This window comes from Mauremys mutica, chromosome 8 (assembly GCF_020497125.1).
Source record: "Mauremys mutica isolate MM-2020 ecotype Southern chromosome 8, ASM2049712v1, whole genome shotgun sequence".
NCBI lineage: Eukaryota > Metazoa > Chordata > Testudines > Geoemydidae > Mauremys > Mauremys mutica.
The window spans coordinates 28,507,974-28,520,426 of NC_059079.1; the positions used below are offsets into that span (position 1 = coordinate 28,507,974).

Here is a 12,453-nt window from a genome sequence, read left to right on the forward strand (position 1 = left end):
ATTACTGGCAATTCCATACAGTGACTACTGAGCCATCTTCAGTTCCTCTCTCTCTTAGTTGGTACTAAATCTGCTGCGTGTTTTTATGCATCACCTTCAGAATCCACCCACTCATCCCCATTCCTATAGCAAAATCTCTTGTCCAGGTTTTGGTTATTTCTGACCTTGAGTACTGTCACCTTCTTCTCTTTGGTTTTTCAGATTCTTACCTCGCCCCCTCCCTTTTCTGTCCATCCAAAACACTGCAGCAAAAATCATCTACCTTGCCTGCTGCTGCAACTATGTTCCAACCATCTACAAATATTTTCACTAGCTCTCCTTCCTCCCTTTTTGTCCTGGCTTTCAAGGCTCTACATAAATTAGTCCCTCCTACCTTTCTGTTCTGATAACTTTTCACTCCACTGCCTCCTAATTTGCCTCCCATCCCATGGTTTGATCCAATATAGCTAATCTTATGTTCTCAAGCTCACCACGGGCTGTTGCACGTGCCACAGCAGTAGTATATAAACTGTATTCCAATGGCAGACCAACAGTAGTAGGGATGATGTGCCGAAATTCTCCTGAATATAATGGCTGAATCCATCGTTCTGCAATGCCATTTTGGATTTGATGGATCACTCTCTTCAGCCATGTGTGTCTGTCTGCTGGTCCAGTCACAAGCTACAATGTAACAGAGATACAGCAGGTTGAATGAGGAGGTAAAGCTGCCAAACACTTCAGACAAAATTAGGGGGAGTGCATACCTTCATAGCCTGCTGAATGAGATCCTTGTTGATGTCAGCAAAGGCCAGCTCTTGCCCAAATAATTTAATGTAAGCTGATAACAGAGGGTTTTCTGAAGGCAACTCTCTCCATCCCAACAGCTAGGAAACAAACAAAAAGGCACTTAATACAGTATATTTTCAACTAAGAACATAAAAATGGCCGTACCGGGTCAGACCAAAGGTCCATCTAGCCCAGTATCTGTCTACCGACAGTGGCCAATGCCAGGTGCCCCAGAGAGAATGAACCTAACAGGCAATGTTCAAGTGATCTTTCTCCTGCCATCCATCTCCATCCTCTGCCGAACAGAGGCTAGGGACACCATTCTTTACCCATCCTGGCTAATAGCCATTTATGGACTTAGCCACCATGAATTTATCCAGTTCCCTTTTAAACATTGTTATAGTCCTGGCCTTCACAACCTTCTCCAGGGCCGCCCAGAGGATTCCGGGGGTCTGGGGTCTTCGGCGGCGGGGGGCCCCCGCTTCAGCAGTAATTCGGCAGCCGGGGGCCCTTCCATTCCGGGACCCACCGCCGAAGTGCCCCGAAGACCCGCGGCGGGGGCCCCCTGCCACCGAATTATCGCCAAAGCGGGACCCGCCACCGAAGTGCAGCTGGGTCTTCGGTGGTAATTCGGTGACTGGCGGCCCCCACCGCGGGTCTTCGGGGCACTTCGGCGGCGGGTCCCAGAACGAAAGGGCCCCCCGCCGCCAAATTACCGCCGAAGACCCAGCTGCACTTTGGCGGCGGGTCCCACTTCGGCGATAATTCACCGGCCGGGGGTCCTTCTGCCCGGAGTGGAAGGACCCCCCACCGGCGAAGACCAGGAGCGGAAGAGTTTTCCGGCCCCACCGGAGTGAGTGAAGGACCCCACTCCAGGGGCCCCAAAAACACTCGTGGGGGCCCCTGCGGGACCCGGGGCCTGGGGCAAATTGCCCCTCTTGCCCTCCCCCCCCCCCGGGCGGCCCTGACCTCCTCAGGTAAGGAGTTCCACAAGTTGACTGTGCGCTGCGTGAAGAAGAACTTCCTTTTATTTGTTTTAAACCTGCTGCCTATTAATTTCATTTGGTGACCCCTAGTTCTTGTATTATGGGAATAAGTAAATAACTTTTCCTTATCCACTTTCTCAACATCACTCATGATTTTATATACCTCTATCATATCCCCCCTTAGTATTCTCTTTTCCAAGCTGAAGAGTCCTAGCCTCTTTAATCTTTCCTCGTATGGGACCCCCTCCAAACCCCTAATCATTTTAGTTGCCCTTTTCTGAACCTTTTCTAGTGCTAGAATAAACTAAACATTTAACAGGCAACAGAAATAGCTACTGACTAAGCTATATTTTTCTTTGCCATTTGTGTTTCTTTGCTAATATCATAATGTGACTTTTCAGAATTCCATGCAATTCAAACATATACAAGTGACTTCATATATAATGTCTTGTATTCTGACAAGATAACATTACATCCAGTGCCCAGGGTCAGCTCACAGACCTCTACACCACTTAAACCCGATTTAAGATAAGACCACAGTATCAAATCAATCCTTCACTTGAGGACACAGAAGTCCTGAAAACAGACCAGTTGCAAGGGGAGGAAGAGAGGCAGGATCTGGAAAGGCCAACCCTGGGCTGGACATTTACTACATGTTATGAAGCCCAGCTTCGTTAGGCTCCCTATGCAGTGAGGCACAGGGTGTTTGGGAAACAAGGCCAGAGTGGGAGGCTGCTCCAGACATCCCAGGAGAATGCAGTGATCTAAACTTGGAATTTCCAAGCCACAGGAAATTCCTACATTTAAAAACTAATGTTCCAAATCTAAACAAAAACTAGAAATGTTGATATTATCCATGGAAAGCAAATGCCAACATTTTTTGGTCTCAAAAATTTGAAATGTTTCCATTCAATTTTTCAAAAACAAAATGGAGCAGCCAGCTGTCCTGACTCATAGGGACCCCACACACTGCCTTGGCTCCTGGGAACTCCCCCCAGCTGCCTTTGCCTCTGAGGGACACCTTGTCCTGCTCCCAAAGGGAGCAGACTGGGCATTGCCAGGAGTTGGAAGTAGCTCAGGAAATCCCCCAGAGTCTGGAGAGTCCCACGCCATGGAGTGGGGAGCCTAGAAGTCCTGAGAGTCCTGTCTCAAGGTGAAGCACTCAGGGTTCCCAGCTATGCAGCGGGGAGCCTGAAAGTCCTGGTGTCCCAATCCCAAGGCAGTCAGCCTGGAGGGGCTACCCCAGGACCATGGACCCTGGAAGCCTAGGCTCCCCAGCAGCCCACCAGGTGAACTGGCAAGGAACCAGGTAGGTTTCCATCAGAACCTCGTGTGCATTTTGGTTCATTGAAAATGAAACATTTCTGTGATATGCAGTGTTGTTGTAGCTGGGTCGGTCCCAGGATATTCGAGAGAGAAGGTGGGTGAGGAAATATCTTTTATTAGACCAATTTTTGTTGATGAGAGAGACAAGCTTTCGAGCCACACAGAGCTCTTCTGTTTGCCAGACCTGAAGAAGAGCTCTGTGTGGCTCAAAAGTTTGTCTCTTTCACCAACAGTAGCTGGTCCAATAAAAGCTATTACCTCACCTAACACATTTCTGTGAAACATCTAGGTATCAGTGAATTGGCATTTTCCAATGAAAATCCATTTTGTTTGAAAATTCTTAACCATCTCCACAGGAGACTCCTTCCCCTGCTATGCCAATGTGAATCTCCACAGTGCCTAGCTGAGACACTCAGGCTGGGTGCAGGGGTGTTAATTTGCCTCTCCGTGCAAGGCTGAATTGGTGCCGAGAGTCTTACTAAACACCTCTGCCCTTGATGAATTCCACCCCACAATACATCACACGAGACAAAGAATGAGAACAACACATACTGTTTTCCCAATCTCCTTTATCTTTCTGTATGTGGAATATTCTGCAAATGGGATGTTTTGTTTCCTTACAACATCCGTAAGACCTTCTGCACGGACACCAACCTAATAAAAAAACAACACTGTGCATGAGAGGGTGCACTACAATACAGCTAAAACACACTGTTAGTGAAGAAATACGTTCGTCAAAAATAAACTTTAATACAATCTGTTATTGGCTTAAATATAATATTTACCTCTAGCAAACTAGTAGCTGCACCTGCATAGTTTACAATCAAACTGGAAATTAAAGCTGATGGGAACATTGTTCTTGGACTGTTCATAAGGAAGATCTTTCCAAATGCACCAGCCCGATATCTACCTGTAGTAGAAATTTAAAACAAGACAGTGCTTTGTTGTTGTTCTATTGACTTCTGGAGATGTCAATCGGTAGCTGATAATCCTTTTTTCCTAAAATATATTCTCATGAAGATTTTCAACATTTAGGTCCTGACACAGCAAACATTTATGAGCGAGTATCTTTATACACAAATATACCACTGAAATGGATGAGATACTCAAATGCACAAAGGTTTGCAGGACTGTGGTGAAATGTTATACTAACAAATGCAGTGAAACTATTTGATCAAACTTAAATATTCTAAGTACACTTTATTGCAGTAAGAGGCATTTTACAAGAAAGTTAGAGAGCTGGTAAAATAATTTGTAACGACAAATATACTCTAATAATTCTTCATAAAAAAGAAACACAGTAAACTTTTCAGAATTCAGACACAGAAAATATCTTATACAACTAATTAAATACTCCTTTCATAACTCTTTAAAACCTTCCAGCCATTCCGAAAGGAAAGAACTCTTAAAAATAGAATCCAAGTTAGAGTTCAGAATGATTTACATTCGTTCTCCAAATGACTGGGAAATGCTGTTTCAATGATGGACGCTCCCAGTAAATTAAATTTTTTTACTCACTGTAGTAACCACCAAGAGGAATTACTTTACTGTAACGAAAGTTCCATCTGTCAAGTCTGGGGCTCAGCAGTTTAATGGCAATGTTGCAAGCAGCAGATCTTTTAAAAAATGGATAAAAATATACAAAAGTAAGCTAAATTTTACCAGAGTAATTTGAGTCAGTGTGTGTGCATGTGTGTGTGTATATATATATACATTTTTTACTTACAAAACTGTAATAAAAATTGTACCTCACAGATAATGTACAGTTTTACTTCTCTCTCTACTTACACATTATAGAAGCCTGGGAATCCAATTCTTGACAAAGCTTTCATGTGGGAATATACAAAACTGGCAACTTGCAGATTGGTCTCTTTCAGTATCACGTTAGCTACAGTTGTTACCAGAGGAAGTGCAGGCCCAGTTTCAAATAAGACAACACAAGAGATCATTCGGACTTCAGGGGAAAGTGAATGATCCACAAAGATCTGGAGAAGAATGTCCTGCACCTGGAGAGGGAAAATATAATTTCATAAATGTCTGATAACTTCTAAGGTGGTTATTCTCCCTGTATCAACAAATCACACATCCATAATAAGGGGAGAACAGAACCTCAGGTGTAACCTTTTTTCCACTGCATGAGTTGATGCACAAACATTAAAGAAAAGTGTTGGGACATAATGAATAGCTCTTGAGAAAATGCCATGACTAGTGAGACAAATTTATCTGTGGTGTAACTCCAACAGCTTTGTGAACTTGAGCCCAGGTGTTCACTGTCATTTAGACCACTTTAGCAAGGGGTATTCCAGTAGCAGACCAATGACAATATATGACTAATATAAGATGTCACATAATATGACATGTGACTAAAGAAACACCATTACATCTACCTCCCAACAATTACAGTGCCCAGCACAATCATACCCTGATATCACTTGGGGCTCATTCACAAACACTGCACCACTGAACTCACTTTCTCCCTGGCATATATTCGGCATCTCTCATTATTCAGGTAAACTATCATTGATTCTGCTTACCTTTCTGGAGTCCTTCAAGCCTATATTCCTCAAAGCCATCACAGCTTCGACCTGAATATGGACTGGGAAATTAGAAGCACCAGATGAAACTATTGGCAAGAGCTTCAGGATGCGCTTGATACTGGCTGGTTGTCCTGCATTGCCAATGGCTTTCAGAGCTAATACAATGTCATCTTCATTGCCCTTGCTGGCTGCCTCAGCTGCAAGGTCATGGAGGGGCTGCAAACAAAGCACAGTTCAATGCTTTCTTACTTTCATACAAAATTCACGCATGCGCATATTGTTATCTTCACCCACTGAAACCCTATGACCATAATGCAACTGACGCGATTACAAATTTCAGTGACCTCCTCTGGATTTAGTCTAAATTAGCTATATATTCACGGGTGATGAAGACTTCCAGGCTGAAATCCCTTGGCTACTAAGTAAGCTTCTGGAATGATCATTTGTAAATTAAATCACTGTGTTTATCCTGGATCATGTTTTCTAGAATAAAAATGATCAGGTCTCATTGCAGTTTTATCTTTCTTATCTTTTTAAGCTGTTAAAAACAATCGGAAATGAAAAGTACCTACCTGAAGAGCTTCATTAGGGCAAGATGAAGCCAGAGAACAGTATCTCTCTACCATGGAACCATATCCCAAATAAGCAATCTGGCGAAGCATGGGAATTCTCTCAAGTCGGGAGCTGGTCACTAGGTCCTGCAGAAGGAAAAGAGGCACCTCTTTAAATCAGGGTTATGTTCACCTTACCCTTCAGATAAGGACAATTATTTAGGATTCGTCTAGAAAAGTTATTTAAAATTGAATATCTTTCACTTTCAATAAAATCAAATCAAGCCAGTAAAATATTTTTCACACACTTGAGCCAGATCCACAGCTAATGTAAACCAACATATCTCCATTAACTTAAATAGAGCTATGCTGATTTACATCAGCTGAAGATGTGGCCTAAGAAAGGCAGGATACAAAGTGCAAAGGACATTGGGAGCCAATCTACAAATGGAATTTCTCTGGAAGAGTCTGTAACTCTTTATTACTTTAAAGAATTGTGCTCACTTCATATTCTGTGTTTTCTTATGTTAAAAATTAGGAATATTAACTAGAAACAGCAGAAAGTCTATTATATAATAGATGGTTGTATTAACTGTATGTACAGAGTTTAGTGTTTTCATTTTGATAATATTTCACCTACAATACTTTTACTTTATAGTGTCTAGGAATGTTATGTAATTACTCTGGACAGGAAAATGTAATGCTTAAAAGAGCTATTCAAATTATCTGACACATCCATCACCATTAATACTTTAGAATTAACAGAAAAAGATGAACTGAGGTTTGCTGTCAGAAGAGAGAATATATGGTTCAAGAAAACTAAAATGGGGATATCAATATAGGGTAGGTGTAGGACTTAATTTTTAATGCCTGCATAACAAATTGAAGATATAGGACCAAATTCCCCTCTCATACAGGCAGCTGTCAACTGAAGTAACAGAGTTATTCTGATACAAAATGAGTGTAAGTGAGAGAAGAATCTGACCCCTGAAGTGCTATAAAATCACTAGTTATTATCAATTGTTATCATGATGATGTGCCCAGGAAAGGATCCTATATATTGTACTCACTGCTGCTACTGCAATAGAATGACCATCCGCTTTTGTTAAATGGAGGGCCAAAGAAACAGCCAGAAGTGCCTCAATGTACTTAAGGTCATCATTGCGAATTCTCAGCTTAAGGAACTTCAGCGAATCAACGGTCCCTGCCATAGTAATTCCACTCAGCAGCCAAAGCCTGCAGCCAAGGTACAAAATCCATACATTTAGCTCTCTATGCTCCTTGTACAAGACATGTCAATTGTTAGTGACACAGTCAATCATTACCTGTGATAAGGTTTATCTGAAAATTGCTTAAAGACAGACTCCAAGGTATCAGGACTTGCTACCCGAAACAGTTGGATAAGCTCTAAGAATTTGTATGGAGCATCCCCATGGAGCTCTTGCTGGTTGTCCTGGATTACTTGTTGCAATGTTTCCACTATCTGAGGATAGAAGGCAAAGGGAATATACTAATTAGTTGCTTCTCCATATATTGTAATAATATATTGATCTTTTATTAGTCTGATAAATGGCAAAGCAGCTTAATAAACGAAGCATTCTATACCCGTTGCTCAGGGTTTTTCGTCTTGATTAGCTGAATTGGCATCTGGAGCAGTAGTGGTGGGAAATGATAAGGCAGGCCTCCACGGTTCTGCAGCTGAATTTCTGGAGGGCTCACACGTTCATTTTTCACTTCAACCAAGGTAAGTTCTTGTCTGGAAGGAAATAAAGAGACATCAACATGTGTCATTTGGAGGAATAAGCTGTCTAGCTGCATCCATCTGACTTCACTGCTTTGGCTGTACAGTGGGGATATGGATAGTTCTTTATTTGTTTTTTCTAACACAAAAGACTTTACAATTTCTTGGGGTTATGGTCTTTTCAATGGAACAGAACACTGTCAGGGGATAATGGGTATCTGCAATGAGATAACTGCTGAACTGGAGCTGAATTGTTAAGTGGAGATGAATTGTTATTTTCCAAAGCAAGAGATACTGGTTTTATGATAACATAACATTTATAGTGATTTTATTCTGTGTGGGCCTCATGTTCATTTTGACTCAGGGGATGTTGGTGCTATAAAGCGGCACTTTCTCAGTGGAATCATTGAATAGAAGCACTCCCATGGATTTAGGAAGCAGAATTATTTTTTCACTTTTTTCTCATTTCATTACAATACAAAGTTCAATTTACATGCAGCAAAAAATTATTGTTAGTGCAAAATTCCCACAGCTTTTTTGGGTGGGTGGGAGTAGAGTCTGAATGCCTGCAACTTTATCAGCTGCCATTTAAGACAACTCCCATTTACTTCACACGGGAGCAAGATCAGACCGATGCCTTTGCACTTATTTTCACTTTCACCTCTGAGGCTTACCTTGCCTCCATGTCCGCAACACCAGCGGGTTCATTGAAAGGTGAGATCTGATAGACCTGCTGGGACACAGCTTCTGTGATCAGGGTGCCAGAATCTGCATATTTCAATTTGTAGGTGAATGCAGCTGTTCCTTTTACAATATTTTCTTTCTAAAAGAGCAAATAAACTCATGTAATGAATGAGACTAGACCATGGTTTTACTCATTTTTAGAGTAGATCTGTTTAGCTTATTCATACCAATGGGCAAGAAGGACAAGGGCGGATGTAAGTCATTCCAATATCCTTCACCACTTTATCCTGGCAGTCATTGAGGTCTTTGGTTTTGGTCATAGAGACTCGGTTATTCCTCCTGTCTTCCTGGATAACGTACCTTGTAAGGCAGACGCCTCCAATCCCAGCCTATAGAGAATGATAGAAAATAATTGGACTTTGTAGTTATATCAGGTCTGCATGAGAGGAAGAACATTCCCCTGAACTGAGATTTAAAGTGAAAATGAAATTTAGTAAGACTATATGGAAACCATTTCTTAATTAAGTGTCAAAGCCTGCTCTCATTACGCACATGAGTAGTACCACTGAAGTAAGCAGGAATACTCAGATGAGTAAAGACTACAGGATAGAGACTCAATTTAGGAAATAATCAACTAATTGATATAACCAATTCAATGAACAGTGATAGATTAGACAGAACAGGATAAATGAGGAAGATATACAATAAATATCTCAATGTCTGCTAATTACCTTTATTTTTTCCCTTAGTCTTCCGTTTTATAGACTGCACATATAGAGAATGTAATAGACAAACTGCCAGAAATGATCACCTTCATATATAAATGTATATTTTCTTTTGTCCAAATGAAAATATTTTAATATTTTTGTGCTTGTTGAGTGAGATTTTAAAATAAATACAAATAAACTCTAAGCAAGAGTTTTAATTGAGTGAAAAGCATTTAATAATAAGTAATGCTTGGGCACATGCAGCAAACTAGCTTGAAACTGGAGAAACAAACCTCTTGCAAGTCATATGCATTCTGTGACTTTTTGATAGTTATCTGCAACATGTTCAGCATTCCTCTCACTAGGTTAACGCACGTGACGGGGGTATCTTCTCGGGCATAAATGTTTCCAACCCGCCCATTGCTGTATTCAAACTTAAAGGGTTGGGTGAGATACGAAGTGATCAGCTGAGTGAGTTTGGAAGCTCGAATGAATGGATCTCTGGGCCAGATCCCATTGTATTCCTCCAGCTGTGGAGATCGGATCTGAGAACAAAATTCAGAAAATGCATTAGTCTCCATTCTGTGAGTGAAAATATTTTTAAAGTATGTACTGTATACAGAAAATAACTAGGGAAAGAATTAACATCGCTATACATGGTTTACTCTGCATATAGACTGCAGAGGCCGTCTTCTGTGTTATTTGTACAGCACCTAATACAATGGGATCCTTGCCTATGATAGTTGGGGGCTTTTAGGCACTATGGTAATACAAATAATAAATAAAAATAATGTATAAAGATAAATACATAGAACTTGATTCTTCCCTCTCGCTCTTATATTGGTGTAAGACCAATATACCTCCATTGAATCTGGCCCGCTGAATGTATTATATATTAAAGAAAAAAGCTAAAAACATTTGAATTACTCTTAATAATATTTTTTTAAAAATCTATTCGCATCAACCACTTTGAGCATAAAGTTTAATGGAAAACTCAACACAGATTTTTTTGTTTTACATAATAAGTAACTGTGCAGTACAGGTTTCAGAGTAGCAGCCGTGTTAGTCTGTATCCGCAAAAAGAACAGGAGTACTTGTGGCACCTTAGAGACTAACAAATTTATTAGAGCATAAGCTTTCGTGGGCTACAGCCCACTTCATCAGATGCATAGATATACAATATAGTAGATGCATCTGATGAAGTGGGCTGTAGCCTACGAAAGCTTATGCTCTAATAAATTTGTTAGTCTCTAAGGTATCACAAGTACTCCTGTTCTTTTTGCGCAGTACAAACCAGAAGAATTTTAAGACCTTATTTCGTCAGCCCTTATTTAGGCAATGCTCCCATTGAATCAACAGAAGCTTCAGCTTTGCTTGAGTATTGAATAAGTAAGAGTGCTGAATAACATAAAAAGTAAGTTGGATAGAATTGTTATTATTACGTATAAATTAAGGACTTGCCTCTGTTCATAATGACTTCCATGGGAATTTGGAATGTGTCAGGATTGCCAGATCAAAACCTTAAATGAGAGCAGGATTGGACTCCTGGTGTTGGAGGCCAAGGTTCTCAGAAATGACTAGTGATTTTTGGTGCCTCGATTTTCTGGCGATAAGTTTTGGTGCCTCCATATTTGGATGCTGTCACCTGACCTCTGAAAATCAGATCCCATTAAGGCGTCTCTAGTTGAACACTCCAAAATTGAGGCACCTCAAATCACTAGTCACTTTTGAAAACCGGAGCCATAACTCACAAGTCATTTCCCAGTCCCTAAAATCTTCAACGCTCTTTTCTCCATTGCTTTTGTCCTGTGGCTGCCTACAACATTCAGTAGCCCAAATGTTGCTTTAACCTCACGTGGTTTTCAATGCTGTTTTTGTTTGATCTCCTTTGGAAATAGTGCAGTCTACCTTGAGGAGGTGATTCCTCTGTGACAATACACTGATCTCTGCTTTACAGGACAGTCTCAGCCCAGTTCTTGCCAAACCAGGCTCTGGCAGCCCATTCAGGGTAAAGGCCTCATAGTTGTACAAGTAGGTCTTGCCACTACTAAAATCAGGCTCTGTGAAAAATGATACAAACATTCACTTTTAGTAATAGTTCAAAAGACATTCTGCTTTGTGGTCATTATGACAAAGGCATTGAATGAAGCTTAAGAAATGAACAGTAGACTTACCAAGGTCATACTTTTCACTCCCTGTGAAAAGAAATCAAATGGACACATGAATAATGGCAAACATTAACTTTGAATTTAATTTTTTTACTCCACTACAAAAACCCAGTAAAAACTAACAGAGAAGGGCTATGTAAACTTACCCACAAGGGTGAACACTAGCGCTAGTACGATTCCCCTCATGATGGAGGTGAATGAAGACCTCCTCAGACATCATGAGGCTTTTATAGAAAAACCATCACTAGCACATGGCCACCGCTAAGCTGTATTTTGCTGATTTTTCAAATTGTTATCAGTTTATGCAAACAGTTTTCTTTTTGCAACCATATTGACTTTTGAATGGGAGGAATCCTGGACAGACCATAACAGGCTCGTTGAAATCATATTATTTAAATCTTTGACAGACTGCTTAAGAGTATCTCTTACTTTTCCTAAAGTTCTTTAAAACAAATTTAAAAAACATATAATATGTTGCTTTATTTGCTAGATTTGTTCATGGCTGCTTGCCTATAATTGATTCTACCACAGATTAGGATGACTTTGCCCTGGTTATTCTGACCTGGCATATGATACAAAATGTTATCTAACTGATAATGACTCAGTGAGCAAGCAGCATTATGTGTGACAACTGTCTCTCTCTTATTTCTTGATTTGCCAAAATGTTAAAATAATATAATATTATGGATTTTAGTTAAAAGCCCAGTTCCTAGATTATTTTCTATGCTGCTGCATCACATGAATTTTTGAGGTTCTTATTCCTGTTAAAGCCAGGTTCTAGATTTATGTGTAAAAGGGATAGAATTAGGGGACCAGGCAATTTATAGATTACAGTGATGGGCATTTTCCCACATTAGTATAGTTCATTTGTAAATTATTATGGCTATGCAAATGTGGCAGTTGAAGTGCAACTTTAAAAATGTATTCTTTGCTTTGTTAGTACTTAGATGCTCATTGTGTTAGAGATGGTCAAACACATATGAAGACT

General features: G+C 40.4%; 1 protein-coding gene across 1 annotated transcript in view; it reads right to left on the reverse strand.

Annotated features, from left to right (window-relative positions):
• The window catches only part of LOC123376082 (vitellogenin-2-like), a 28,101-nt gene extending 16,423 nt beyond the window's left edge, over window positions 1–11,678 (reverse strand). Inside the window, exons 1-17 of the mRNA XM_045027769.1 lie at window positions 11,612–11,678; window positions 11,472–11,492; window positions 11,206–11,357; window positions 9,591–9,842; window positions 8,818–8,979; window positions 8,581–8,729; window positions 7,771–7,921; window positions 7,491–7,648; window positions 7,236–7,401; window positions 6,187–6,312; window positions 5,612–5,830; window positions 4,866–5,083; window positions 4,596–4,693; window positions 3,863–3,987; window positions 3,630–3,731; window positions 744–863; window positions 471–660 (exon numbers count right to left, since the gene is read on the reverse strand). Coding sequence (XP_044883704.1) covers window positions 471–660; window positions 744–863; window positions 3,630–3,731; window positions 3,863–3,987; window positions 4,596–4,693; window positions 4,866–5,083; window positions 5,612–5,830; window positions 6,187–6,312; window positions 7,236–7,401; window positions 7,491–7,648; window positions 7,771–7,921; window positions 8,581–8,729; window positions 8,818–8,979; window positions 9,591–9,842; window positions 11,206–11,357; window positions 11,472–11,492; window positions 11,612–11,651 — 2,449 coding nt within the window. The 5' untranslated portion in view covers window positions 11,652–11,678. The remainder of the gene's footprint in view (window positions 1–470; window positions 661–743; window positions 864–3,629; window positions 3,732–3,862; window positions 3,988–4,595; window positions 4,694–4,865; window positions 5,084–5,611; window positions 5,831–6,186; window positions 6,313–7,235; window positions 7,402–7,490; window positions 7,649–7,770; window positions 7,922–8,580; window positions 8,730–8,817; window positions 8,980–9,590; window positions 9,843–11,205; window positions 11,358–11,471; window positions 11,493–11,611) is intronic.
• Window positions 11,679–12,453: the final 775 nt, after the last annotated feature.